The 27,382-nt window shown below is 44.1% G+C and overlaps 1 protein-coding gene across 3 annotated transcripts; it reads left to right on the top strand.

The window, feature by feature from the left end:
• Positions 1-25,109, top strand: NUDT3 (nudix hydrolase 3). 3 transcript variants are annotated; one of them, XR_015183999.1, is made up of 7 exons: positions 1-118; positions 317-436; positions 13,843-13,953; positions 21,812-21,856; positions 22,625-22,709; positions 23,618-23,941; positions 24,408-25,109. XR_015183999.1 is itself a non-coding variant. In XM_086476682.1 (6 exons), exons 1-6 carry the CDS (start codon positions 20-22, stop codon positions 23,785-23,787), a joined length of 630 nt encoding a protein of 209 aa, XP_086332808.1. In that variant the 5' UTR covers positions 1-19; the 3' UTR covers positions 23,788-23,970. The 3 variants fall into 3 exon arrangements, 2 of the variants coding, with proteins under 2 accessions (XP_086332808.1, XP_086332809.1); XM_086476682.1 differs by lacking the exon at positions 24,408-25,109 and having other exon boundaries at positions 23,618-23,970; XM_086476683.1 differs by lacking the exons at positions 317-436; positions 24,408-25,109 and having other exon boundaries at positions 23,618-23,970.
• The last annotated feature ends 2,273 nt before the right edge of the window (positions 25,110-27,382 follow it).

Raw genomic sequence — 27,382 nt, 5'->3', positions numbered from 1 at the left:
CGCCCCTTCGGAGCGGAGGATGATGAAGCTCAAGTCCAACCAGACGCGCACCTACGACGGGGACGGCTACAAGAAGCGGGCGGCCTGCCTGTGCTTCCGCAGCGAGAGCGAGGAGGAGGTGAGGGCCGGGGGGCCGCGGCCGGCCGGGGACATGTGTGTGTTTCCCCCCCACCCCGCTCGGGGACAGGGGCGGGGGCGAAGCCGGGAACCCCGGTGCAGCACCCTCCGCCCCCGGACCCGCCCGGGTGTGACGGGTTGCAGTGGGGTTTTTTTTTGTTTTTTTTTTTTTTGTTTTTTTTTTTTTTTTTTATTCTAGGTGCAATTAAGCATCCCTGGGAAAGTTGATGTTTCTCCCTCTTCTTTATTTCTCTCCGCTAAACGTGAGAAAAATGGCCAGGATGAAAGATTGTGTATGATGGGGTGGTGGAACAGTCTGGTAAGGAGTGTTGTGGCACGGGATGGGATTTGGCAGTGGAGTGGACCAACCACGCTGGCAGAACTTCAGTCCAGCACATCACATGAGATGGGAGAGGAAACCTGACCTTGGATTTATAAAAAGAAACTGGGATAAAAGGGGACTGATGGAGTGCCAGAAGTTGCTGTCCAGAGAGGCTTGGGAGGAAGTGGGAATTAAAGGTAGATTGGTTAGTTTGAGAACGGCCGTGTTGCCAAGTGGTCGTATTGTCCGTGAAGTTGAAAAGAGAAACTTCACTCAGATGTGCAATTTTCCGCTATTCTTTTTTAATTTCATCTTAACACGGGCTTGGGGTGCTCGGGACAAGATAGGCTGCAGGTCTTTTTTTTTTTTTTTGCTGCTTCTGGAGTCAGGCATATTTCATTTACTGGTTCCTGAGTGGCTGTGCTAAAGTCTTTGTTCTCCTGATTATCATATTTGTAGCTACAGGAAATCGGAAGGGAATGCAGACAGTTCACTGGAGGAAAGTGAATTAGCATACCGTTCAGTTATTATTTAACATGGTGAAGGAGGCTTGACAAACCCTTTGTAGCTGTGCTGTCATGGTGAAGAGTGTCAACATTTCAAGCATAAATGGTCTGAAGTGAAAACAATATGTTTTGGTGACGCGTTCATCGTAGCTGCTCCTTCGCTCTGACTTTCAGGAAATTTGTGACACTTTGAACTAACTGTGAAGCAGAAGAACGTAATCGTATTGTGTAATGATACTGGGGCTGATTGGCATGGGTGGTTGAAGGCGTCTGAGTTTCCTGACGCGATTTTACACAATTTGTGAGGCAAGTGTGGCAATTCTTCTCGAGAGCTAGATGCTTGGCCATGTTTGATTACAGAATGGTTGAAGGTAGAAGTGTAGCTTTAACAGCTACCTGATGCAATCTCCCTTATGAGGAAAGGCTGAGGGAGCTGGGTCCCTCTAGCTTGGAGAAGGGGAGACTGGGGGTGACCTCATCAATGGTTATAAATACATAAAGGGCGAGTGTCAGGAGGATGGAGCCGGGCTCTTCTCGGTGATGGCCAGTGACAGGACAAGGGACAACGGCTGCAAGCTGGAGCACAGGAGGTTCCACATTAACAGAAGGAAAAACTTTCTTCCTGTGAGGGTGGCAGAGCCCTGGAACAGGCTGCCCAGGGAGGTTTTGGAGTCTCCTTCTCTGGAGACATTCAAAACCCGCCTGGATGCGTTCCTGTGTGACCTGCTCTGGGTGGTCCTGCTCTGGTGGGGGGGTTGGACTGGGTGATCTTTCAAGGTCCCTTCCAGCCCCCGACGTTCTGGCTGTTAGTCTTCATTTTACAATGCCTCAATTTGCAGTGTCATACAGCTTCAGCTTACCTCACAGCAATGGTCTCTTAGGTGTTCTGGCCAGTGGGAACTGGTGTCCAGAGCTCTTACGGTGTTGGTGACACAAAGGTTTGTTAACATGGCAGTTTCACAACAGTGATGCTTGAAGAAGGAAGAGTAAACTCATTCTAGAGGCACGCTAACTTGTGACAAATTTCTTCTAGTGTCGGTTAAGCTGGTTAGGCTTGTTTAAGGTTGAGCTTTAAAGCAATTTTTATGTCAAAATTGTGTCTGTTGTGGTTTGCAGCAGCTTTCAGTGGATTGAAAATCTCAAGCTGGTTCAATCTCAGGCTTTAATTTGTACGTAAGACCTAGAGGAGAAAAGTCCGTTTCCAGTTTCAAAAGCAGGAGTTGAGGTAGCCGCCTTCCTGCGCTTGTTGTGCCTTGCTGCTTCTGTGGGTCTGTAACGAGGGCAGCAAGTGAAGCTCTGGAAAACTTTTTGTGTATCAGGGCAATAGAGGCTCTCACGTGAGCATCGAGCATCGTTTTCTCACTTGAGCTTCGGTCACTGTTAGTGTTTGGCCTGGCCTCTGATTTCCCCGCTAAAATCAGGTGGGGTGTGACACATTAAGGAGCACTAATTGCTTTGTAAATGGTGCAGCGTGGGATGGAGATTGAGTTCCTCAGGTACGTGCATGCGTGTGCTTTTCTGTAAGTGAGCCACGGAAACAGTGAAGCAATGAATTACAGTTTTCTTTTATTTTGGATTGCCCTCCTGAGGACATCACGCAGCCTTTCTAACACCATGTCAATTTATGGTATTCAGGTATTTAGTGCAGAGCTGAAACTGCACCCTCTGTTCTCATCTGTTACGTACCTACTGCGATAGCCGGTCGTGAAGTGGATGTTTTCAACAAATGCATTTAGGAAAGTTGTTACCAAGTCACACCACGCTAAACACCTGCACACCAGAGTGGCCTCCTTTCACAAATACCGCTCCTGATCTCAGTCAGAAGGCCTAGAAGCCATTTAAATAATGCTTGTACCCATTGTTGAAATCAGCAAGTGGGAAACCTGGATTTTTATTCATTTCTCTTTCTAATTATTTCTTTAGTTAATTCTCATTTGTTGGCGTTTATTTAAACTTCAAGAGAAGTCGCCTTGTCTAGCCTTATGGCTACTTGCACTTCTTTGGGAACAAGAAAGGTGTTATCTGTACATATTTAATTATATAGTTTAACATGAAGATTCCTCGGTTTTCATTTTCTCTTGGAGAGTAGTACATTTTGCTTTTGTGCTACTGACGTTTTATTATTTATTACTTCTATTTAAATGGAAACTGAGATCTATTTAAAAGACCTCTCCAGGGAGGGGCGGGGGGAAGAAACAGAACCAAAGTATGTTGGTTAAAGAGCTATTGAGAGCTTACTATTTAAAAAGAAAAGGAAAAAACCCCAAACTTGTTTTGATAAATAGTTTAGACTTGCTGTATTGAAGTATTTTTTGGTAGGACTGACTGTTTCTGGTTACCGTTTCTTTTAAGCACTTAAGTAATAGTAGATCTTAGCTCTTGTGTTTCTTCTTCATTTCCTGCTATGAATTAAAAAAAAAAAACCACAAGTTTTCTCCCTTTGAACCCCTAATTTATTCCTGAATTAAACAGTTTTGTCAGTGAACAAGAAGAAAGAAGAAAAATTCTGTTTACACTTACAGAGGAGGCTCCTTTTCTCTTTAGGTGTTCACACCCTAACCCTTCAGTTAATTGATTTAATTTTCTTTAAAATCTTAGCCATCAGTGGAGATTGCTAAAACAGCATGTCTTTGCTTCGACATTAAATTTGCAAATAAAGAGTCTTGTCATGTTAATACTGACTTTGTTTCTTTTTTAGTTTTTAAGTGATTTATTTTTTCCTTATGCTGCTCGAGGTTGCACGTTTCTCTCTGTATTGCGTTTGGAAGCTGCTACTTTTGGACATGAAAGAAGCTCCGGCATATTTCTGGAAGACCAGACGTTGGCTGAAAAGATGTCTTTGTTACATATTCCTTTAAAAAGAAGTACAGGGAGAATTCATTTAAACATGAAGCTCAAATGGAGGAAAAAAATACATTTCTTAATTGGGCTGTGTGGGGAAAAAAAACCCATCCATGTTGTTTCCTAAACAGTGAGCCACTGCAGAGTGGTGTCTTTTTGAGCAGGAGGGAGAGCAGGGGAATCAACAGGATTAATTCAAAGGGAGTGTGAACAGACTTCAAAGGACCTTTTGGCAACCGAATGCCAGGACTCTGCTATTTTTTCATCTTTTCAAATGGAGTAAACTCCCTTGATATTTGCTGCTTCTGCGAAAGTGGGGAAGGAGAGCGTGCAGATCAAGAGATCCCGAGTCTTGTGTTACCTCTGAAATCACTCGTTTGACTGCTCGTGATGTCTGTGCCTCTCAATATTGCTATTATGGTGTTATTTTTAAATAACACAAGTATTTTTTGCGTAGACCAGCTGTTTCAATGAGCAAATCTTCCAGAAAATTTCACTAATGTCTTACCATTAAGAAGCAGATGGAAGCCTGCTCAACAGCAGCATCTCTGCGTTATATTTTAACAGAAATAAAAAGGAACCATTTGGCTTTAAGTCCTGCACTGGTGTAGCTACAGGTTTAAGCATGCCTGCATTGTATCTGGTGAAAGGACAAGCTGCTCATTAACAACTGGTATTTTTAAAGACTTTTGGAGGAAATGCTTCGGAAAGAACAGGATCCAGGATTGGGCGTCTTTTCTTCATGGTGAATGGAGTCTAAATTGAGACGAGAAAACAGAACTTTCACACAGCGGCTGGTAAGCGCCCTGGCGCTGCCGCCCTGCGAGCCCGCCAAGCCAATGTGGTCACCAAAAGCTACGTTTATGTAGCCCCACAACAGCCTTGGTCGGGGAAAGTAATTTGAATGCAAACGAACCTTTTTCTTCTTGCTTTTCCCGGGTCAGTTTTAGACCAAGCTATGATGTAATACAGCCGTTCTCAGACTTTAACGGGAGACAACGTTGGTGACCACACAGCGTTCCCGGGCTGTCCTTTGTGCCTTTGCTTCAGTGTAAAAAAAATAATAATAGCTGAAAGCACTTGAAGTACTTCACTGTTGGGACATAGAGGGAGTCCAGCATCATACGATTGTTGTACTTTCCGTGGAATGTCTGTTCCGATGGCTCAGCCTGACTCTGTTCGTTCCCCTCAGCTACATAAAAGGGTTGTGGTTGAGACCAAATAAAGTTCTCCCTGGCTGTTGCTAACACACGACCACATCTCCACTAGGGTATAGGCCAGTTTAGAAGTAGTTTTCTTGCTTGTGCTTCTCCTGTCCCTCTCAGCTGTGCTTGTAGCTAGTTTTTTCCAAGACCAAGAGTCTAAACCTCTGCAAAACCTAGCTTTCGTCTTAAAAAGTGTTTAGCCTTCTCATAAAGGCAGCTTTCAGAAACAGTTTTATGAGCAATTCCGTGGCCTCTTGTACTTTCTCAAACTACAAAAGAATGAAAATTGTTAAATTTTCACTCAATTTACTGGAAGCTCTGTAAGCTGTTGTGAAACTGAAGACTTGAGTCGGTTTTGTTCTGCTGCAACTCAGCGAAAGTGATGAATATGGGAAGAGGAGAGAGCGCGCTCCACCCCTAGGTTTGTCGAGAAGGACCTAACAGCAGTGGCCGCTGTCTCTCCTCTGCATAATGCTTCTCTGAAAGCTCTGTCATCTCGGATGCATTTAATGCCTGACCAGAGGCTGTAGCTGGTTTTTCTACCTTTCTCTCCTCACTCTTTGTGCCTTGTCCCATCCCCTCCACCCCCTTTTTGTTTTTTTTTTTAAGCTCCTGATCAGTTCCCTGGCTTGGTTCATCCCAGTACCCTTCAGGCAAGCTTCTGAAGCATGGAGGCAGGTACAAGCCGTTGGGGGGTGTACCCAGGTGGGACTGCTGCCAGAGGATCTGATCTTTCCAGGGATGGTCACTCAAGGTCTGGAGAAAGAACTCTTTCCCTTCTCAGTCAAAGGAAAATGATCATGTGCCAGGATTTTACCATTATTTTTTTGAAATAAGGAAGATTATCCCGGTTTGCATACCTCTGTGATGGGGTCACCCAGAAAAATTGGATGGAACAGAAGAAAAAAACTCAATTCTACCTTATGAGTAGTAAACCTCAGTGTTCGGGTGCTGTATGTGACATCCAGCGGTTGGGAAGCAGGTACTTGGCTTCTTTAAGCTGTAGTTCGTTTTCAGGCCAACTGAGAGACTGACTGCACAGACTAGTCAAGGATCTTTCAAATTTTGTGCGTATTTATATCAGAATTTGTGTCTGTAGCTGTCTCTGTTGTGCAGCAGATAATGCACACTAACTCTTTGTTCTCAGAAACTTCGCATTAACATGTGAAATTCAGAGGGGTACAATTACCTGCTGGGTAGTTGGGGTTTTTTTTAAGATGCTTCAGATGGTTTGAATGTTATTTTCATTTGTGTTGTCTTGGGTGGTTACTTTTTCTTGTGTAAATAACGTATATTGATGGTATGCATAGAATTAACTACTTGTATTCTAAAAGCCTCTCGAGTTTTCACGGCTGTAGGGTTTGGTGTGCTTTATTTTATAACTAGGACTCGTTAATCAAAACGATAAGTGTATGCATATGCAACTGCCTTCACCCAGAGTCATTTGGTCTGTGTAAAAGGCCAAAATACTCCATTTTTAATTTATTTTTTTTTCCTTTAATAAAAAAGGCAGTTTACAAGCTAGCCTTCCTTCTGGAAAAAGCCCGCCTTGACGAGTTGTGTGAGTCCCGAGTGGTCAACAAACTGGTTTTGACAGGCAGCAGTAGGTTATCAGTGCTGGGGTCTTTCACTGGGAGTGCCTCCTTATCAGCCTTTTGCTTCTGAAACAAGCAGCTGCTGGTTCAGGCGTTTCAGCTGTCTTCTCTGTCCTGTCCCAGCTGTGAAAGGCACGTTGCAGATAACTTTTGTGGTTATCTAAAACATAATTGTGACGGAGGGAGAGGACTCTGGCTTGCGCTCTTCTTTGGTAAAAGTAAGCAGTCACTCTAAAGTCACAAGAAAACTGCAGTAGCAGTAATATGACCCTTGATATTTTGAAGCCAGAGTAGCAGTGCGGTACGTGATGACTTATTATTGTTATTCTAAGAAGTAGCCTAAAAACCAACAGGATTTTCTTTATTTTTTCCTCTATAGCTGCAGTAGTGTAGGTGCGATCCAAATGCCTGAAATGACTTGAACTGCTTCCAATTCACCTTTTTCAAACCTTGCACTTTAGTTCTGTCAAGTTGGGCAGTGTGAATCCTTTCCCCTTCGAGCTTTCTGCCATTAGTTTCTTGCCTCCAGTTTCCAGGTACCACGTTGTAGGTGAAATTGCATTATGCCACGGAGCAAGGTATGGGTGTGTGTATGAAAATGCTTGTCTCAGGAAATGTTCGCTGTTGAGGAACAGTCATGCTCCTGTGAGGACACGCTGTTATGGTCAGGAGAGTGTTTTTCTGTGGCTTGTTGCTGAGGTCATGTGTATTCTTGTCTTCGCTGAAGACATTGTCATGTTTAAAGCCGCCGTAGCCTTGCTGACCGCAGGCTGGACTTGTACTACCGCGGGCTGACTTCGCAACGTGCCCTGAATAGCAAGAGGGTGGGAGAAGCCCTGCTGGAAGCCTTGGCGGGTGGGTTTAGACCCTCCTGTGTTAGTAGTTTGGCAAAATGCATGTTTTGTTGTAGCGTAATTGAGGCTGTGTTTCTCCTGGTTAAATTAGATTAGTTTTTGCATGACTTTGCAGTGTCTCTGCTCCCCTCCCGCTCCTCGTGAGCTCCATTTGTCAGCGTGTGCTGGTCTTAGTGTTTAAAGGTGGTTTGATGTGGTCGAATTGAGATCCCAGTTTTATCAGATGTGAAGGCATTAAGTCCAGTAACAATAATATATTGGGATTGTGAGAACGTTTGTTAACTTTGAGCGAAGCATAAAAGGTCTTTATTATGCTGGACACAGAGCTGCACCGGCTCCAGTATCCTGCCTGGTCATAGGGCGAATGGGAGGGTCGCTAGCGCAGCTAAACTCCAAACTCCTGAATACAGAGACTCTTATTAAATTGAAACTTTCAAACAAAGACAGATTGTACAGGCGAAAATCATTCAAGTCAGCCATCTTCTCCACCAGCCTCACTACAGCGCGTTACGAGACGGGTTATTTTCTTGCAGTCTGTGTTCTGATAAATAATGCTAAAGTGTGAAACGAGTTTAAATGTCGGGAGGTTTGTGCTTTAGTCGCTATGCAAAATACATGATTTTGTAGCTTAATATTGATAAAAAGCATGAAAGTAAGTGCAGAGGCTGTTTCGGTAGCCAATAGCTATAGATTGGCTCCTGGCAGCAGAATGCAGGCTGGGCCAAAACCACATGTATTTAACATCTTGTCTGCTGTTTCTTATTAAGTCTGCCAGCTTGGTAGTCCTACCCACACGCGCCAGCCGAAGGACAGTCTTTTCCTGGAAGTCTGGAAGGTTCACAACTCATTTGCTATTAACGTTGTAGCCCAGCTTCCAGTAAGGCTGTAGCCCTTTTTGGCTTTGCTGTAACGGTTCTGTGGAGCCTCTTTCTAGGAATCGTGTTCCTTACGGTGAAGCTACTGCTGTTTTTATTTATGGGGGTGGGGGTGGTTGTTTAAATCCACCATAGCATGAAAGAATCTGGGAATCCCTCAATCTCTGTTCTGTTCGCTGGGAATTAATTCTCTGCCTTATTTTGGTTGCCTGGTTTTTGCTTTGCAGAGCACCATTATTTCAGGGGGGAGGGAACCCTGATGTGAATACAGCAGATTTGTATGTAATTAGGTGGGTTTAAGTTCCACATTGTGTATCAGGGACTCCCAGATTTATCCCGGTGACAAACTCTTTTCCCCTTTTCCCATGGAGCTCCCAGCTCCGCGTGTGGCGGTCCCGGCAGCCTTAGATGTCTCGGCATGTTTCCTGTCTCCTCCGAGGGAAAGTTGGTCGGCTGCTCTGGATTTGTTTGGATTTTTTGTTTGCATGGTGCTTTGAAGGTTGCTTACCATGAGAGCTACAGTCTAGCACTATGGAGGAGCCCCTGCTGTAGGACTTCAAACTTTGCTTATTTTTCTAACCTTTCCCTTATTTCATTGATTGTGTGTGAAAGCTACTCCAGGGCTGCCTTGTGCGTTGCCAAAGAGGCTTGTGTTGCTCATTTCCCTGCTTTGAAATGACATAATTGTCTTTCAAATCCTGGAAAACAGAACTTGGCCATGTGACGTGATACCTGCAAATGCTTTTCCAAAAAGACTGCAAGACTTGGCTCCAAAATCTGCTCCCAAAATCCCTAGTAGGCCAAGAGTCTCAGTAGCCATCTTATTCTTGCCAGGCAACTGCATTATAGATGGAAATGTCAACCTTCCTTTGTGTTTTGACCTGATCTTAAAAAATAGGTACTTTCTGGTATATTTTTTATGACTATTCTGATTAAAATACCTTCTTTAGCATATATTCAAATGAATATTTTTATGTAATAAAGAAGTTAATGAGCAAAAATTTAGGTATCAAGGGCATATGGGGTGGTCCTCTAAAAAAAAAAAGTACTCTTTATTTTGTAAAATTTACTTCTGTTGGAAAATATTCGGTCTAACTGGGCAATTGAATAACTTTTTTTGTCACAGTATGTTGTAGAATGAATGTAAGTTCCGTTCTCTGTCGTGGCTTTTTGGTGTGAGTTAGCCTTACTCTACATCACAAGTTAGTTCTGAAACTTAGAAAATAATTCTGGCCTTGTTGTGGCAGAAATACAAACTATTACATCTCTCTTCTGCAACCTGCTCAGCTGGGATCTTTGTTTCCCTACGTATTTGATGTTTACCCATACAGATATCAGGGGAAAAGGTTTCTTCTGCAGGGGAATGCATTTCTTATCTTGGAAATATTTGGGCTGTTCTGCCCAAATATTAATGGTTTTCAGAGAGAGGTTTTTCAGTGGGTCTCGTTTCACTGGCTTTGGGGCAGCTTGTAAAATGTTTGAATGATGTTGCCTTGCAAAAATATGCCTCGTTGAGGAGATCAGGTTCATGATCACCTGAGGAACCTGAACGTACCTAGGTCTATGGGACATGACGAGATGCATCCCAGAGCCCTGAGGGAATTGGCTGAGGTAGTTGCCAAGCCCTTCTCTGTGGTGTTTTAAAAGTCGTGGCAGTCTGGTGAAGTTCCTGGTGACTGGAAAAAGGGAAACATTGCACCCGTTTTCAAAAAAGGGTAGAAAAGAGGACCCTGGGAACTACTGACCTGTCGGTCTCACTTTTGTGCCTACAAGGTCGTGGAACAGCTATCCTAAGGCACCCGAAGGACAGGGAGGTGATTTGAGACAGCCAGTGTAGCTTCGCCGAGGGCAGGTCCTGCCTGACCAACCTAGTGGCCTTTTGTGATAGAGTGACTACATCAGCAGACAAGGGAAGAGCCACGGATGTCATCCATCTGGACTTCTGTAAGGCCTTTGGCACTGTCCCCCACACCATCCTTCTCTCTAAATTTCCCCCTCTAACCGCTCCGGTGAGACCCCACCTGCAGCGGTGTGGGTGGCTCTGGAGCCCTTGGCACAGGAGGGACATGGACCTGTTGGAGCGAGTCCAGAGGAGGCCACAAAAATGCTCAGGGGGCTGGAGCACCTCCCTGTGAGGCCAGGCTGGGAGAGCTGGGTTCTTCAGCCTTGAGAAGGCTCCGGGGAGACCTTATAGCACCTTCCAGCACTGAAAGGGGGCCTGTCAGAAAGATGGGGCAATCTTTTCAGCAGGGCCTGTTGCGATAGGACGAGGAGTAATGGGTTTAAACTAAAAGAGGGAAGATTTAGGCTAGATCTAAGGAAGAAATTTTTACAATGAGGGTGGTGGAACACTGGCACAGGCCGCCCAGAGAGATGTAGATGCCCCATCCCTGGAAACATTCAAGGCCAGGTTGGACGGGGCTCTGAGCAACTTGATCCACCTAAAGATGTCCCTGGTTGTGGCAGGGGGTTGGACTGGATGGGCTTTACAGGCCCCTTCCAGCCCAAACCATTCTATGGTTTGGATTATAACGACCTTTTTACTTGATCCCTGGGAATGCGTTGCATGGATTGGGACACAGGACTTTTGTAGATGTGGGGTTTCAGTGTCTCACCCTCGTTTTGTGCTAGGCCCCTTTGTCTTGGGAGAGCTCATTGGTAGCAGCAATATCCTGTTTAAAGTTGTTTTAAAAGAATGACCTTGTAGGACATGCTTCCTGCTCTCTCTTGATGGGATTTCCTTTTTATTAAACAGGAAATACTCTGATTACATAAAAGTGTGAGAATGACAGGTTTTTCCTTCCCAGCAAGGGTTGTTCATGGTAATTCTATTCAGAAAATGCTCAACTGCCAGAGCAGCTGAAGTCAATTTACTTTGCCTAAAACTGTTGTTTACACCTAAAGGTTCCTACTAGTGTGTTGCTAAAGCATTGTCTCAGTCTGAGCAGTCCAGCAGGCTTTCCTGTAGGAGTCTTTGTACAGGGATTTTTCTTAGCAGATACTTTTTCTCACAAGTGGAAGGTGGCAGGAGTTCAATGGCATGAAGTGTGCTGTGCTGAGTTTCAAAGATCCGTTTCTGCAGCTTTTAAAATTCTTATTTATTTTTTTTTTTTTAATTTGACCTGGAACTCCAAATTGAAATTGGAAATGACAAAGATGATTCCTCCTTGCCTGGCAAGAAAACATACTCTTGAAACGTCCGTTAAATTTGTGCTCGGAATCACCTGCTGACCTGAAGTTAGGAGTTTCAGTCCAAGCTCTTCTGTGTACAGCAGTGGTAATGAGCCAGGACGAAGTAAAAGTCCTGTAACGTAGAGGAAAAGGTACCACGATGCGATGGCACAGGCCAGCGGAGCCTGTTGTGCGCTGAGCCTACGGTGGCCAAACGTTGGCAAACCGGAGGTGGCTCCTGGTGACGGCCCTGCAGTCCCAGCCCGCGGTACCAGGCTGCTGTCCCGAGCCTTGAAGGGTCAGAGGATGGATGAAGTTTACATTCCGTATTTAGGCATGGCGTACTGATTGCCTTTTATATGGATTGGCTGTTCGGGGGGAAGGAATTCTGTGTTCCTCTTGAAGAAGGCCAAACACCGCGAGATGTTACTGTAAAGTGAGTACTCTGCCGTTGCAGGAGACAGCTCAGGTAGCAAGCATCTCCGTCAGGAAACTGCAGAATTAGTGGCCCACTCAGCTTAATTAGTTTCTAGTATGCATTTGTCTTAATTCCATAGACATTGGGGAGTGCGCAGGGATTTAAATGGGGTGGTTTGATAAATGACGCTTTTTCGTGCATTGCAGGGTTGAAGTGACTGAAGCAGGAAGGAGGAGGCTTTGAGACATTATTCTTGGTGGGATCCACAGAAAATTGCTGATAGGGGAGTGCTGACACTTGAGAACACCGAGTTTAGTTCCAGACTTAGGAGAGGTTAGACCAGCAATTGCCAAAACGCTTGTACTGTGACCCCTCTTTGGTTTCTGCCTTAAGCTTTGGTGCTCCTGGTTTGAGGGCTGTGGTGTGGACCCCCACAACTGACCCTTGTCTCCTCACCCCAGCGTGTTCCAGTCTGTTGCCCCCCCTCTTTTCCCTGTGCTGAGCCGATGTGATCTGGGTGGCCCTGGAAAACGAAAAATCGCCTTGCAGGGTGGTCAGTTGGCAGATGAGAATTTTCAGAAGATAAAAGAACTGGGAAACCCTGGAAATCTTACGGTTGTTTGTGTTTCAGAAGTTTAATTTTGAATTCTGTAGGTAAGTTTCCTCTTGATAATTAGTGCAAATCTTTTCATATCCTACTGGTGAATCAACATTTGCACAGTAAAGCCTGGGATTTTAGTGTCTCGCACAGTTTAACTTCGAAATGTCTGATTGAAACTGTTACAGCTGGCCTGTAACCTAATTGGACTGGTATGTTGGAAAGTTTCTGGAGCAAGTCGCTTTGGCTCTAAGCTTTGTGCCAGTGAAATGATGAAGTATAGCACGATGACTCTAATGACCAAGCTTTGTTTAGAGAGCTGAAAAACAGTGTTAGTTTTGTTTTTAGTTTCCATCTCTGCTCATGGATGTATTGCAAGTAGATTTAATAAGCACAGTGTCTCGATATTCTTTGGGAAAATTTGTAGCCAGTTGAGATTGTTAGTTAGCTTTTTTGTTTCTGGAAGATGACAAAACAAAAACTGAACTTGTGCAGAGCAGAATTACACTGGAATAAAATGTGTTTCAAGAAAAACTGCCACAAAGCATGCTTATGAAAAAGTACTGCTGTGAAAATGGATGAACGTGGTTGAACCATTTTCCTGGTTCAAAAGAATCTGTCCTCCTCCTGCAGCCTTTTCCTAGGGTTTTCAAGTGGTTTAATCTAGGCTTGTGTTTTTCTTTTTTCCTGTTGAACAACCTCATCTAAACTAAAAGTCACCAAGTGCTGGCTCCGGAGCTGAACTCTTTGGTGCCTGCTGCAAAGCTGGGAATCTTTGTTAAAACGATGGCACGGAAATGTTTTAGTGGGCAGTTACCTGACTTGTATATGTCGTTAGTGTAACTGCAGAGGCAACCAAGGCCAAAGGTACCAATAAAGTTAAAATCAAGCTGCTTCTTGAAGGTGCTGGGCAGCTTCTGGGCCATCTTACGTTGTGTCGTGATGTGTATCCTGAGCTGTCAAGAGTATGTAGTGGCTGTGGATACAGCAGTGACCTCTTCACACTGTAAGTATTGTGATGCTGCATCAAATAGCAAATCGTTGTTTTGGTATGCGGAGGCACACTTTATTCTGCGACCTGCTGGAGCAGCGAGAAGGTGATGGTTGAAATAATTTGGAGTGTTGGAGTGCCTTGGTGTCACCGATAATGTGGTTTGCACAGCCGCTTGAATGGGGCTAAGGAAATTGTCTTGGAAAAAGTGGAGTGTTTTCAAGGACTCGCATTGGATCGGTCCTGTTTGCAGGTGAGAGAGGTGCAAAGAGAACTTCTCCTCTTCAGGTGGGCTCTGAGAAGGAGGTTGCCTCGAGTTTGTACATCAGCTGTTCTCTGCTCTCCGCAGGTGCTGCTGGTTAGCAGTAGTCGTCATCCTGATCGATGGATTGTCCCTGGGGGTGGCATGGAGCCCAATGAGGAGCCCAACGTGGCCGCTATGCGAGAAGTCTGTGAAGAGGTGAGTGTTTGACAAGAACAGGAGCTCCTGGAGGTTCGCTGCTGATGGTTAGCCAAGGCTCTGTGAGTTTGTTTTTATCACTTTTGTTCTCCTTAAGGTGAAGAGGAATATAGGGTCATGGGTGATACTACATCATACGTGGGAGGGAAGCTGAGTCCTCAACAGAGATGGCATAGGAATGTAATTAAGGCTCTCAGTTGGAATGAACTTTTCCTCACCTGATACCTTTAACTGAAAATAGATAAAATTAAGCTATAGTCATTTCAATACATACGGTGATATTCTCCATTTTGTTTTCTCTGTATGCAGAACAGTTTCTTCAGAGAAGTTCAAAAAAACAGCTGTGCTTTCATGGAGCTATCTAATGCTGGGCTAGAAGGTAGAAACGAAACCTTGAGCCACTAAAGACACTCCAAGTATAGGGACCTCACTACCTTTTGGTCTAATACATCCTTTGAGTTTTATGTGAATAAGAGAAATTGATGTAAGAGTTACAAGCAACAATTCCTAATGTGTTCAGGTTTTTGTTTTGGTTTGTTTTTTACTTGAAGCTATTTCACACAGATGGATGATCTGTATGGAGAAGGCGTATTTTTCTCTTAAAGCTGGAGGAACAATTTTATTCTTCATAAGGAATTTCAAGACAGCAAATGGCAGTTGACTACATTGTACGTAAAACCTGTCTTTCGAATTGGCTTCTAAATGTTATCAAATTGGAGAGATGCTTGGATTCAGAAACTATTAAATGATTATATATGGATGATCAGGTAGGTTCACAGTTATATAAAGCAGGATTAAAAATGCTTTCAAGAGGGTTATAAACCTTTGTGCTGCAGAACAGAAATCAGGAGCTAACTGATGGGACTTGGGAGGAAGCTTCCCCAGTAGTTGCTTTATTTAATTGTCTGGTATATGAAGGTTTTTCTCCGAAGTATTTGGAAGTACCTGCTGCTGTCTAACAAAATGCTGAATATTTGGGCCTTTGGACTAATCTAATGTGGCAGTTCCCGAGTTGCGTGTTTCTCTTTGGGTGTTTTCATAATCTAGCAGTTTGTCAGAGAGACGTGAGAGATTATACAGTCAAAGTTTATTTTTTTTAAGTGACTTTAGGTCCCTCTAGTACTGGGTATTGCTGCTTGCAAATTTTGTTTCCAGCTCGTAATACAGCTCGTGCTTTTTTAGTAACTGGGCGATCTTTCAAACACATTACAAGCCAAAGCGAGTTTAACCAGAACAGTAGAAATATTTTTAGCTGCAGACTCCTGCTTTACAACCCAATCATTATTAATAATTAAGTTATTTGATGCAGAAGTCAAGGGTTCATTCAGGAGATGCGTGGCTTCGCCTTTCAAACCCTTAAAATAAATCTGTATCGACCCTCCCTTCCTTGGGCAGCGCAGCGCCTTGGAAGAGTCGCTCTCTTTCCATGACAGCTCGGTGGCTGAAAGGAAGCCTTGGCATGGGCTCAGTCTGCAGGGAAGAAACTGGTTTGGGCTGGCTGAGATAATCCCCTCTCGCTCAGCTGGTGTTCCCTCGCTCACGTGGACCGGTGCCGAATGAGAATGTAATTCAAACTGTGGCAGCCTGGCAGGGTTGAGTCATTCCCAGCGAAGCACCTATCTGCTTGAATGCCACTCGGCAAACAGTAAACACCGAGAGCTCCAAAAGCGGCAGGATTTACCCCAACGGCTCACCCCCACGACACCTAGCAGCATGTGATGGGAACGCAGGGTGGGATTCTGAAGTGGAGCTATCAGATCCTGTAATGATAAAGGCTTTCCTGCAAGCCGTCTGCAGAAGAGCAGCCTGTCATGCGTATAAAATTACTTGAGCGTTACTTGTGCAGCTCGTGGCGAGGCGAGCTGACACGGGTGGAAAACAGACGAGCTTTTCGGTGTGTGGGGCCTCCTTCAGCTAGGTTTGTGTTCCAGGGCGCTGCTCGTGAGCCACACACAAAATGATAATGTACATCCACTGTCTTAAGCCGTTTGCTGTACGGTGCGGCTGGGGGCTGTGTGTTATGTTACCGCTGTAAAAGACTCGTGCGCCCAGTTTGCCCCACCAAAGTGCTAGTTGTTCGGCAGGGGAGGTGTTTTGGGAGGCTGCGTGCAGGCTAGCTGGTAATCCTTGTGCATCCTTTCGTGTGAATCTAGGCTTTTTCAGGTAGGTTGTAGCTGAGACTGATTTCTGAGTACGTTTGGTGTCTTTGCTTCTCCCCAGGGACAGGCATGTCTGTCACGGGGTGAGCTGAGCAGGTAGAGTCCGCTGCTTGTGTTGGGAGAGGAAAAATCCAGTTTCCTCCAAGTCGATGAACTCGAAAGTAATTTCTATCCTAAAACCAGGTGGTTTGCATGCTGGTCAAAGTTGTGGGAGAAATTTGTGGACTTTCTTTCACTGACTTTGGTATGCCTTTTCCATTTTAATAAGAGACAGTTGGAAGAGCTGCAAGGACTCATTACCCTTTCAGTTGCTTTTGGTCTTTGAAGATGACAATAGTCTGTTTTTTCTCGATTCATTCTTTTTTGCGTGGTGTGCATTTTCTTTTTAAAACATGCTTCCCTAAACTAAGATTTTTAACTTCTGCATTCACGGATTTTAATTTCACTGCGTATGTGTTTGGGTTTATCCATGTTATTGCTGGAGTAATTGTCATATAAAGAAATCTGACTTTTTCCCTCAAAATTTTAGAAGACTCTTCTGAAAATGAAATGTTGATTCTGAGTGAAACCTGTGATCCCTCTGTCCTAGTTTGAGTTAGAAGTCCTTGTCCTAGTTTGAGATAGTCCTTATCTATATTAATCTGTACCAGCAGAAGTACTGAAGTAGACAGGTACCAACACTTGTCATGCTTGCTGTTGTCTGCATAAAATTTGAAGTGACTTGAGTTCTTGGGCATTGTTTTCGGGCAAAGTGGCAGTAGACAAGCATGCTAGCTCTGAATGAGAGCGGCCTTTTTAGAATAAAACCACTTATTTCTGACAGATTGTTGAAAAATGATGTAGTTAGCCTTGTGCAGCTGTAAACTCCAGGTATGTTCTAAGGTTTGCCTTCTAGAAAAGTCGTGTGTGCTTTTAAAGCAGTCCTTAGCGCCAATGTAGTGTATTTCTTGCTTCTTCATTCTTGGATTTTTTTTTTTGCTGTTGCATTTTCTCCCCAAAATTAATTTTGTGTTAGGAATAAGAGTTTTTTTTATGGGTGTGAGCAACTGGTGAAGAACATGTTTTAGAACTAGATGCTTAAATTAAACTTATTATAGAGTGACTTTGAAAAAAGCCTCCACACTCATCTGTTAAACCCAAAGGCATTTCATTTTGCACTTAGAGCATCTTTCACATTCTGACCTTTACATACTTAGTAAATGTCAAGTTCTGTAAAATTATGGGAGTGTTAGTCGTGCTTTCTTCATGGGAATCAAAAGCCAGAGAAATTGTGCTTGATCTGTGATCAAACAGGCAATTGATGCCAATATCAAAAATAGTCCATCGTGATAGTACTTTGATCTGGTTGCTAGACCTCTTTTTTTTTTTTTTTCTTTTCCCCTCTTAAACATGCTTTATAAATAGTCTTTTCTGTTTCATGTGTTTTGTTAGTGATTTAGAATATGAATATTGATATCATTCAGTTCTAAAATAGGAAGACTTTTTTTTTTTAAATATTGCAAGGACCATGGGTGGCCGACTGAGCTGGTGGTGTTGAACTCTTCCTAGATTTAGTCATATTCAGTGGAAATAGTGGACCAAGTTCGCTGCTGTCTGTTACCGTGTGTACTCGAACTTCATAAAAATGGGTGCGGTGTCATAGAGGTCTTCATTCCCATGATATTTAATTTCTGTTTCACAAATGTAAAAGCATATGTTGGTTACAATGCAGTAAAGGATTAGATGCAGAAGTATAACCCTCTCTGAGACACAGTAGAGCCAGCAAGAAAATTTGCCTGGTAGGTCTGTAATTGGCATATTTAGAACTTGTCTAAGCTAGCAGTCTTTATGGGTGTGATTTACTACCTTCACTGCAAGTATTAGAGCAAAGATTTGGGTGTTTTACCACAGCCCTCTAGCCCAGCAGTAATCTGTAGTAGATGCAGGCTTTGAGCCTAATAGAGCAAAGTAAAATAGCTGAGATTCCAACCCACATTTTCCTTAGCTCCGATGGAAGGAAATAAAAGCTGTCCCTAGGAACAGATGGTGTTGCTGCAGGCTGCTTTTTGCATCTGACCCGAACTTATTTTGAGCTTTGAAACCTGAACCTGCTGTTCTTGGATGTCTTCAGTAATTTTTCTTTATTAAAACAAGTTGTTCCATGAGCAGCAGAACTAGTAAAGCTTCATTTCCTCCAGATTTTTTGTTCCTTGTCCTGAACGCCCAGCCCACCCCTCTGGGCGTGTGGCAGCGGTTTGAAGCCCTGTGCTGGTTGGGGGCAGCTGGCTGTTGCTGTGACAGTGAGGCACTCTTGCCAGTTCTATCTTTTTTCCCTCCCATGAGGGCTGCCTCGGACACTGGAAACGGATTTGGATCTGCAGAGCAGTGAAAAAGAAGTTCATTTGGCAAGCTCTGTCTGTCCTCTTGTACACCTGAGTGTGCCTCTTCCTGGGGAACGCTGTCGTTTGATTTGATTTGCTTCATTTTCACGCCTGCAGATGGAACAGTTGGTGCTGGTGCTCTCCTGGCCCTTGTTGATAGGTTTAATAGCGTCCTCCTAGGCTGTGCGTGTATTTTGAGGGTTGCAGCACGGGCTCAGTGTGCAGCGCTTCAAATGCTTGGTGGGGGAATATGTGCCCAAATAAATCGTGCTGTCTCTGCCAGACACTTCACTGTTGTGGCCCACGAGGGCGGAGGATTCTCAGTCCGTTTACTACCGAGGAGAAAATTCCTGAGTCATCTGGTGCAAATTAAGATGTAGATCGAGCTTCAATCCTGGATGAGCCTGTGATTGTGCTTTTAACTTTCCAAGAAAATGCTCGTTGTCCTGCAGTGAAGATGAGTCGGGAAGGTGCTGAGGGGTTGGCCCAGGGAGGAGGGGATGGAGCCTGGCAGTTTTGTTGCTCGTGGTCTAGCTTGCTTTGGTAGTGGTGACAGCTATAGATTGTTTTCTTGGATGTCTTGGGCAACTTTGATGTTAGAAACTTGTGAGAGACTGATTTCCACTTCCATGTTTGTTGGTTTGTTCCATTAACCCATGTGGTTGTACAGAGACTACAACTTCGCTATTTGTGTGTGAATTAAGTGCTTTATCAAAAATAGGTGTGTAACGATCTGTTCGGTCTGTGTGGGATGTCCTCCTCTATGTTGTCTTTAAAGTCCACTATACCCATAAAATAGGATGAGAGTGCTGCTGGTCTCCAGGCTGGTTGATGTGCTTCGCAGTCTTCGCTAAGAACTCTCTTTATAAAATCAGCCCGATGTTTGTTTGAATCAAACCGTTAATTTATGTCACCATTTACTGCTAGATGTGGTAAATTTGTACGTGAGGACGACCTTAGCACTTTGTCGGGTTGTCTAATGATAATTCAACGTGATTTTCCTACAGCACGTCTTTGTCTTGGCGTCGCTTTTTGTGCCTTTTTGGGTGCATAAGACTAGGCAGAATGGAGAAAGGATGGTCTTGGTTTGCAGGCAGAGCGTTATTTCCGTCGCCTCTCTGTTTAACCAGAACAGAAGGAAGGGCTTCCCACCTGCCTGTTTTACTTCAAGCACAGTTTTAGAGCTGGGGATAAACTGCCTGGCAGGCTGGTTGTGCAGTGTTCATGCTTAGTTTCCAGGCTGGCTAGTTGCCTGGAGATAAATTTGTTTCTAGTCAGGCTTGAGAGTTCGCTAAACCATCACAACAACATCCCTGGCTTTTGATTCAGTGCCTCTGCAGGTAGGTAAGGAGAGCAGAAATTCAATGGCCTTCTCCAGGCACAGGTGAAGAAAATTGGCATAAGACCATTATTTACCTGAAGCTTTTGACTACGCTTCACCTTTTAATATATTCACGCGGGTGTGTGTTGTGAAGGTGGGAGCCTTGTGTTCCTCTCTGTTATTGCTGGCTGATATGGTTGCTTATCTAAAAAACAAAAGCCCACTGTTCAAGGCTGCTGAAGGAGTTCTTTGAAATTTATTTGGAGTATTTGCCTTCCAGTTCACTTCTGAGAGAGATTAGTCCAGGTTAGCAGCGACGGTTTTGCAGATGAGGTAAAATCACTCATCCGCAAAGGTCAAACCCAGTTATCTGTCCCGGCCACGCTGGTGTGTGCATACACGCGTACATTGACCTTCATGGAATTGCTGTTTGACTCCAGAAATAGCCTGGTGGTTAATAGTCAGTGGTCCACCTATGGGCTGAGCAGAATGTCAGAAATACTGATGAGACAATAAATTTTGCAACCAAAACCAACATAAAAGATTCAGTTGAAAAGCTCCTTCGTAGAAGTAGAGGTCAGGGAGCACATTACAGAAAGAATTATAGATTTCTATGAATGCTACAAATCCCTTTCTCTTGGGCAGTTCTGCCACCACTATCGTTAGAAGCAATAGTGAGGTGTGCTCTGGCTGTAGTGTTTGGTGTCTGTGAGTGTTCGTTTAGTAGGCTGGGAACTTAACCAGGAAAACCTCTTAATTAAAAAAAGTTCTTCCATTCCGAAAGCACATGACTGTACAGCAATGGGTTCGTAGCCGAACAAGCAGGAAAGGGTGTATCTCAGCTGCTCAGGACAGGGAATTGGTCTTATTAAATATTTAATTGCCCTCACTCCAACATTTTTAATTTTTTTTCCAAAAAAACCCGACACATAACAAAGCCTGACATACTCAGATCTGTATACCTTGTCTGCAAGAGCAGGGGGACTGTTTTCCTGAACTGTTTACGATGTGTTCCAGCTGTCAGAGATGGCAGCCGAATTTACCTTCCAGACACGGCTGGGGGGGATGCCAGATTGTGGGTGCTGTTTCAGACCAATTAATTCATGGAGCAAAATCTCATCGTGTCTGTAGCACATGAGTTCCAGCCATTTCCAGTCGTAAAAAGGAGGGAATGTAAATTATTGGGGGGAAAAAAGGTGGGGGTCTGGGGGCAGAAGAGTGGGGTGGCGTTTTGCATGCATGCATGATGCAACACCGGAGAGCGGAGGTGAGAAGCAGCACTTTGAGAAAGTGACTGAGCCACAGCGGTGAGTGGATGTATGAGAAGTGACAGCAACTCAGATAGATCCTCAGTAACATTCAAACAGGAGACAAAACTGCTGCTTAGATCTTCTCTTGATTTGTGTCTGTGCCCGATTCGAAAGTCTTCTTTCACTCCACATCTGCATTTTGTGTTGTATCAAGGACAGTCTTGTTCCTGTTGCGGAGGCCACATCACGATGTTGAGAGTATGTTATTATTTCTGCTTCAAATGTATGCAGGACATCCCTGAAATACCTGGTAGCTGTCATGTTGCTTTGATGGTGTAACTGGATGTCTTATGCATACTTTAAAGTTATTTTCTTAAACTGTAATTTTAAAGGGGTAAAACTGCTAAACCTCAAAGCAAATTTGATCCGTGCTTAGGCTATAATAACCTTTAGAGCAGATTCTGGTCATTCAGGCTGTATTGGTATGCAATTAGTAACTCATCAAATAATTCTTTTCCCTCCAGATCGAATTAAAACTTGTTTGAATATAGAGAAAGAAGAAATAATGCCTGGGAATGTGTGCGTGGTTAGAGCTTGTGTTAGGTTTCTATCATTTTTCTTGTGGCCATGTTGTTTTCAGATTAACAGAATTTTACAGCATTAGCTTCCTGTTCTAAAGGAACTGCTCCTGCATAATAAATAAGGAAATTATGTACTGACCTGTTGTTAAAGCATGTTTATTTTTTTTTCTCTTTGAACTTTTCATAGGCTGGAGTGAAAGGGACGTTAGGAAGATTAGTGGGAATTTTTGAGGTAAGTTTCAGATACTGAGGCTGTAAAATTTTGATGCAAAAAACTGTCTTGGAGTAAAAAGTCACTTCCTGCTCTCATTGTGACGTAAACTAGATAATTTGTTTGAAGGAAAACTTGGAAATCCCAGTTGAAATAATGGCTGCTGATCCTTTCGGTGATACTGAACAGCTGCAATTTCCACTTCAGCTGAAATCACGAGTGATAAACCAGCGTTAGCAGTGACTATTCTCAGTGCTTTCATACCTTTCTGGCGCCAAAAAAAGGCCACCCACCAGCTGGGGAGCAGTGGCTCTCCTTTGTTCTTTAGCACCTGCCATCACCCAGTGCCAAACTGGCCTCTGCGGCTCCTCTTAGGGGTGAGGTAACACCTGATGAGTGCTGGGGAGAGGCACAGTCAACAGGTACCAGGCACAGCTCTTTTTACGGTTCCTTTTTCACTAACTGTTGCAGAGTTGTGTGAAATAGATAAAAATCTTTCCTATGGTTTGTTTTTTGTTTTTTTTTCCAGCTGAGGAATTGATTTGTAAGTGTCCACCAAATACTGCCTTACAGGTTAGGGACTAGACTCTTTGGCTACAATCCTTATTAATACTTTCAGACCTCTCATTTAAAACACAACCATTTTTAATAGCTAAAAATAAGCTATAATGTGAGAGGAACCACACGTGCGGTACCGCAGCATCGTAGTGAGGCAGCTTGTAGTCGCCTGTGCCCACCTGCCTGTTCTCCCTGTACCTTTGTCGTTACCCTGTTCCCTTTGCCTTCTAGAATCGGGACAGGAAACACAGGACATATGTTTACGTACTTATCGTCACAGAAGTGTTGGAAGACTGGGAGGACTCTGTCAATATTGGTAAGCTCTTTGTGCTTGCTGGCTTTAACTGGTTTGCTGCAGCCAAAACGCTGCAGCCGAGCATCCCTCTGGGAGCTGGAATCCTTGTGAGAGCGGTTGAGAAAAGTTGCAGTGGTGTGTCCTTTGCTTGCTTGGGAAAAAAAAAAAAAATGTGGTCAAATTGGTGCTTTTGTAACCTCTGCGGCCCAAGAGAAGTCAGTTCAGCTGTACAGCTGCCTCTGCAGCAGTTTTGTGTTGGATTCCTGCAGCATGAGGAGCTGTCCTTTCTAAGACGAGAAGAAAATGTATGTGGGCAGTGTGGATTAATCATTCCCCGTTTTCTTTCGAAATCTTTGCGTTGAAGTCGGATTCCCAAATGGCAGAGGACGTGTTGTTCTGCTCGAGGTTTGTCAGTAGTGCTGTAGCACCTGTAACGTGACTTTCCTTGGGCTGTGTACGGAATAGCTTCTATGGGAAGAGTCAGAAATGGGTGCTGTCCGCCGAAAATGGAGGTTCTCTTGTGAAGTGATGGAAATAGGGTGATGGTTGGTGCGTGTCGTTGTGGGTTGTCTTAAAATGAGTATCTGAGTTGAGGAGAAATCACACAAATAGCAAAGTAAATGTGGTGGTTTTAAACTGGGAAATGACAGGCTGGTTTGTTTGGGCAGTGGATGTACTGCCCTAAGCAGATAGCTGTTGTGGGGTAGAGGAGCCATCCGTGTGGTGGCTGGAGCAGGTGGCCCCCTCGAGATCAGAGAATCCCGAGAGAAACTTTCCCAGTCTCTTCTAAACTGACGCTTTGCTGCACAGTGGAATTATTCTTGTACCTTGGTGCACATGATCGTGGTCGAAGGCTAACCACCAGTAATGTGTAAACGTCGAAAGGATAACGTTTTGTTGCATCTACTGATTTCTCTTTTTACCCACAGGAAGGAAAAGGGAATGGTTTAAGATAGAAGATGCCATAAAAGTTCTTCAGTATCATAAACCAGTGCAGGCCTCGTATTTTGAAACCTTGAGGCAAGGTTGTTTGGCAAACAACGGCACCCCTGTCATGACCACGACGTACTCTGAGAGCTCCATGTCTGACATCAGATGACTGAAGACGTCCCTATGAGAGAAAATTTGAAAAATAGACTGAAACGTGGATTTCCCTCCCCCCTCCCCTTTTTCACATGCCTCCTCTATCAAACAAGGCATGGGCAGCAGCCTGTGGCAGAGCAAGTGTTAAGAGTGCTGCAATTTAGTGCAAGGTGGGATTTTCTTTTTTTTGTTGGCTTTTTTTTTTTTTTTTTTGCTTTTTTTGGATATGTATTTTGTAAAATACATTTTGTGCATGAAGTGCCCCTTTCCCGTTACACCGCTTCCATGGCCTGGTGAGCGAGGCTGCCAGTTTCGCCTCTGCCTTGTGTTCTGAAGTGTCCCGTTTGTGTCATCCCAGCCATAGCCACCTCTTCTTCTTTTTTTTAATTAAAAGACTTCAAATGTGAGATCAGCTCTTTAAGTCTTAGTCTGTACTGTAAGGTGCTGTTCAGACCTGTGTGGTGGTCGCTTGCAGCACACATGTATAAACTTTTTTTAGATGGAGAATCTAACATTTTAATTTTGCGGGAATTTTTTAATCCTGGTCTGCTTCTGAAAGGAAGGGTTCATAATTAATCTGTTTGCCTTTTGTTCTGTGTTGTTTTTTTTTTTCTTTTTTTTTCTTTAAAAAAAAAGTACACATTCTGTGACAGTGCTCATGGCTGGGCCAGTTTACTCCCTGTTCGGTATCTCCCAATTTAGTGCAGTGACACTTGAAGTTGAGGGCAGAGTTTTGATCACCTGCAGACATCCCTCCTGCTCCGTTGCTTCTCCTACAGCTTCCGCCAATGTTTCTGCATTTACATCAAAACGAAAGAAAAAGGAGTTGGTCTTTTAACACTTGGCCAAAAAGAAATAGCCTCAGAAACGCTACGATAGAAACTGCATTTCATTGTCTGTGGTAGGAATCAGGGATTCACGGTGGGGTCAAAAGTCTGACAAACTGGAGCGTCAAATCACCAGTGCTGTTCTGCTGATCCTGCTGCGTTCTGCTGATGGCTCTTCTTGTCCACATGCCTTATACCGTGCTGAACTGGATACTTGTAATTTGTGCTAAAGCATCGGATTGTACTTACTGAGTGTTACTGCACGAACCCTCGGTTGGATAACCGTGTGTGTCCCTGAAGGGAAGTCCTGGGGGAAAGATTCAGGTGTTTGATCTCTTGTCCTGTGGTTCTGCAGCACTTACAATGGCACCATGGAGCACGCTCGAGACGTTTAAACTCTCCCTCTGTGAAAGGTACAGCTGACTCCCGAGCAGAACTGCTAGCTGGAGAAGCGCACCGTTGGATAGCGTAGTTCCCCTGATGCGTTGGCACGCTTCACTTTTTTTTTTTTTTTTTTTTTAATTTTATTTTTGGGGTTTTTTTTGTTGTTGTTGTTTTTATTGATGTAAGTTTCATGCTGTCTTGATTTGCCAACAGTGTTGTCTAGTTGGGAAATAAAATGGGAAGGGTTGGGGCTGGGGGGTGGGTCGGGACAGGTACAAGTTTTGGGAGGGGCATTAATTAATCCCTGGCTTGGGACAAGAAGTAGTTGCTGAGTTCAGTAACTTCTCCTTTGTCAGAGCAGAGCCAAGATGTGAAATTAAACCTGCAGTACTCTTTTTTTTTTTTTTTTTTTTTCCCTTTCTTTTTTTTTTTTCTCCTCTTTATTTAACAAACAATATTCTAATAAATACTCACTGTTCCAGAGTTTTCTCTCTTCCCGAGAAGCACTTACAATATGAAAATCTGATTGAAATATCCATGGAGCCTGGGACGAGGGGGAATGGTATCCTTGCTGGTTTGGCAAGAAGCTGTTCATTTAAAGATCCTATTCTGTTCCTTTACTTGTTCTCCTTGCTTTCATCAGTGTGGAGTAGCAAGGCCAAAAGCAGTGCCAGTGATTGCTAACATGAAAAACCGTGCATAAGAAAAAGCTGAGAGGCATTATTCAAGAAGTAGCTTGAAACCGAGCGTCTGGAATCGAGCCTAAATTACACCAGTTCAGCTCACTTCAACTTAGAGACGAATGTACAATACTTTCTTACTCTGTGCTGATCGGCCTGAACCAAACTCTCAAAAGGGCTTGAATATTGTTCCTGGAGGTGTACAAGAAATTCAGACAGTCCGCTGTTCCCGAGCCGTGAGTGGCACCTAACACAGCCATCTACTGCCTTCAATTGAGTTTTTTGTCTTTACTGTACAGATTAGTATGTTGAAAATGCTTTGCAACAAAACAGCTGGTACTCCTGAAAGAGTAACTGCAGTTTTAATATCGACAGCATGCACACTTTTGTTTTTAAACTAAAAATGTTTTTACAGGGCTGTTAAACTGACAATTTAGGGTAGAATATTGTTAATGACTTGCTAATGGCTTATTTGTTTGGGTCAGAAAAATAAATTGTGCCAAGAAAGTGTTTTAATGTGGCATGAATTGATGCTGTTAACACAGGAACATCGAGTGGCTGATAACTGTGCCGCCTTAACTGGAGATAGCTCCTGGGGTAGAAATAGCCTTTCTTCAACAGATGTGGAGTTCAAAACAGGCCTTGGTCCTGCGCTACCTGAATCTCTCCCTGCACCACACGAATTCCCGTCTTCCTCAGCATCTGAGGTTCTTCTCTAGTAAGTTACTCTAGTTACAGCTGCGTGCCCTAGCAGTTGAAGCGATTTTCATCCAAAATGATGATAAATTGGTTTGGGACCGACAATCAAACTACCTGTATTAGTGACAAAGGAGTTGTTCCAAGGACGGCGCGTGCTCTGGGTTGCGCAGTACAGACTAGTGCCTGCTTGATTAAACTGCTTAGGGCTGCTGTCGTGACCAACTGCTAAAACCCCCCTGTAGGATTAGACTCAAGACTTCCAGCGTTGCTAAAACTGGTGCTATATTGAGCTAGCGTTGGAGATAGCGGGAATCTTACCTCAAACGATGTAGTGTCTAGCCTGACCCCTCAAATCTCAGCTTCCCGTTGAAGAATAACGTTCTTAGTTTGGCTTTCAGCATAGCTTTGATCTTAACTCAGCACTGGCGTATTCGTAGGTGAACCAGAGGAATACCAATGCTTCCTGTAGACATCCTGCGAGTTGGCAGCAAACTTGTTGGGTCACCCTCCCGTTGGAGATTTCAGATGCTTGTCCGGGTTCCCTGAAACCCGGGATGGGTTAGATGCCAGGCAGGTTGATGATGCGCAGCCTCCACCTCGGAGGGGCTACTGTTAGTTACCTTTCGGCACGCCTCTGAGCCCAGGGGTCTCACGGAAAAACTTCCAGCATCCTCTGCAGCTTCTTAGGAGTAGAGCAATTTCGCTAATAAGATTACTTCTTCCCTTTCGTACCTACGTACGTGCTATATACAGGGCCACCTCACTCGTGATACATCAAGAAGCCAGTCTGCCTGCGGCGAGGAAGAGGAAGAAAATTATTGGCCCTTGAAGCATCCGAGGGCTGGATTTCTCTATGCACCTAAGTGTCACCTCAGGGTTGCAAGACAAGTGATGAAGTCAGAGGAAGAGGGAGAGCCGCTGCTCAGCGTGGGCAGTTCCCACTCTTCCACATGGATTCACTTCCTCTGGTATTGTCAAAATTAGAAATCCTCGGGTAGCGGAGTTGCATCCAGCCATCTGG

The sequence above is a fragment of the Leptosomus discolor genome, chromosome 21 (genome assembly GCF_034619465.1).
Source record: "Leptosomus discolor isolate bLepDis1 chromosome 21, bLepDis1.hap2, whole genome shotgun sequence".
In the NCBI taxonomy this organism is placed as follows: domain Eukaryota; kingdom Metazoa; phylum Chordata; class Aves; order Leptosomiformes; family Leptosomidae; genus Leptosomus; species Leptosomus discolor.
This window is presented reverse-complemented; position numbering and strand designations above follow the sequence as displayed.

Bases quoted from the DNA above. Each gene is read 5' to 3' on its own strand.
- NUDT3 (XM_086476682.1), top strand. From the start codon at position 20: ATGATGAAGCTCAAGTCCAACCAGACGCGCACCTACGACGGGGACGGC. The intron at 21,857-22,624 runs GTAAGTTTCAGA...TTTGCCTTCTAG, and splicing joins GATTAGTGGGAATTTTTGAG to AATCGGGACAGGAAACACAG. The intron at 22,710-23,617 runs GTAAGCTCTTTG...TTTTACCCACAG, and splicing joins GGAGGACTCTGTCAATATTG to GAAGGAAAAGGGAATGGTTT.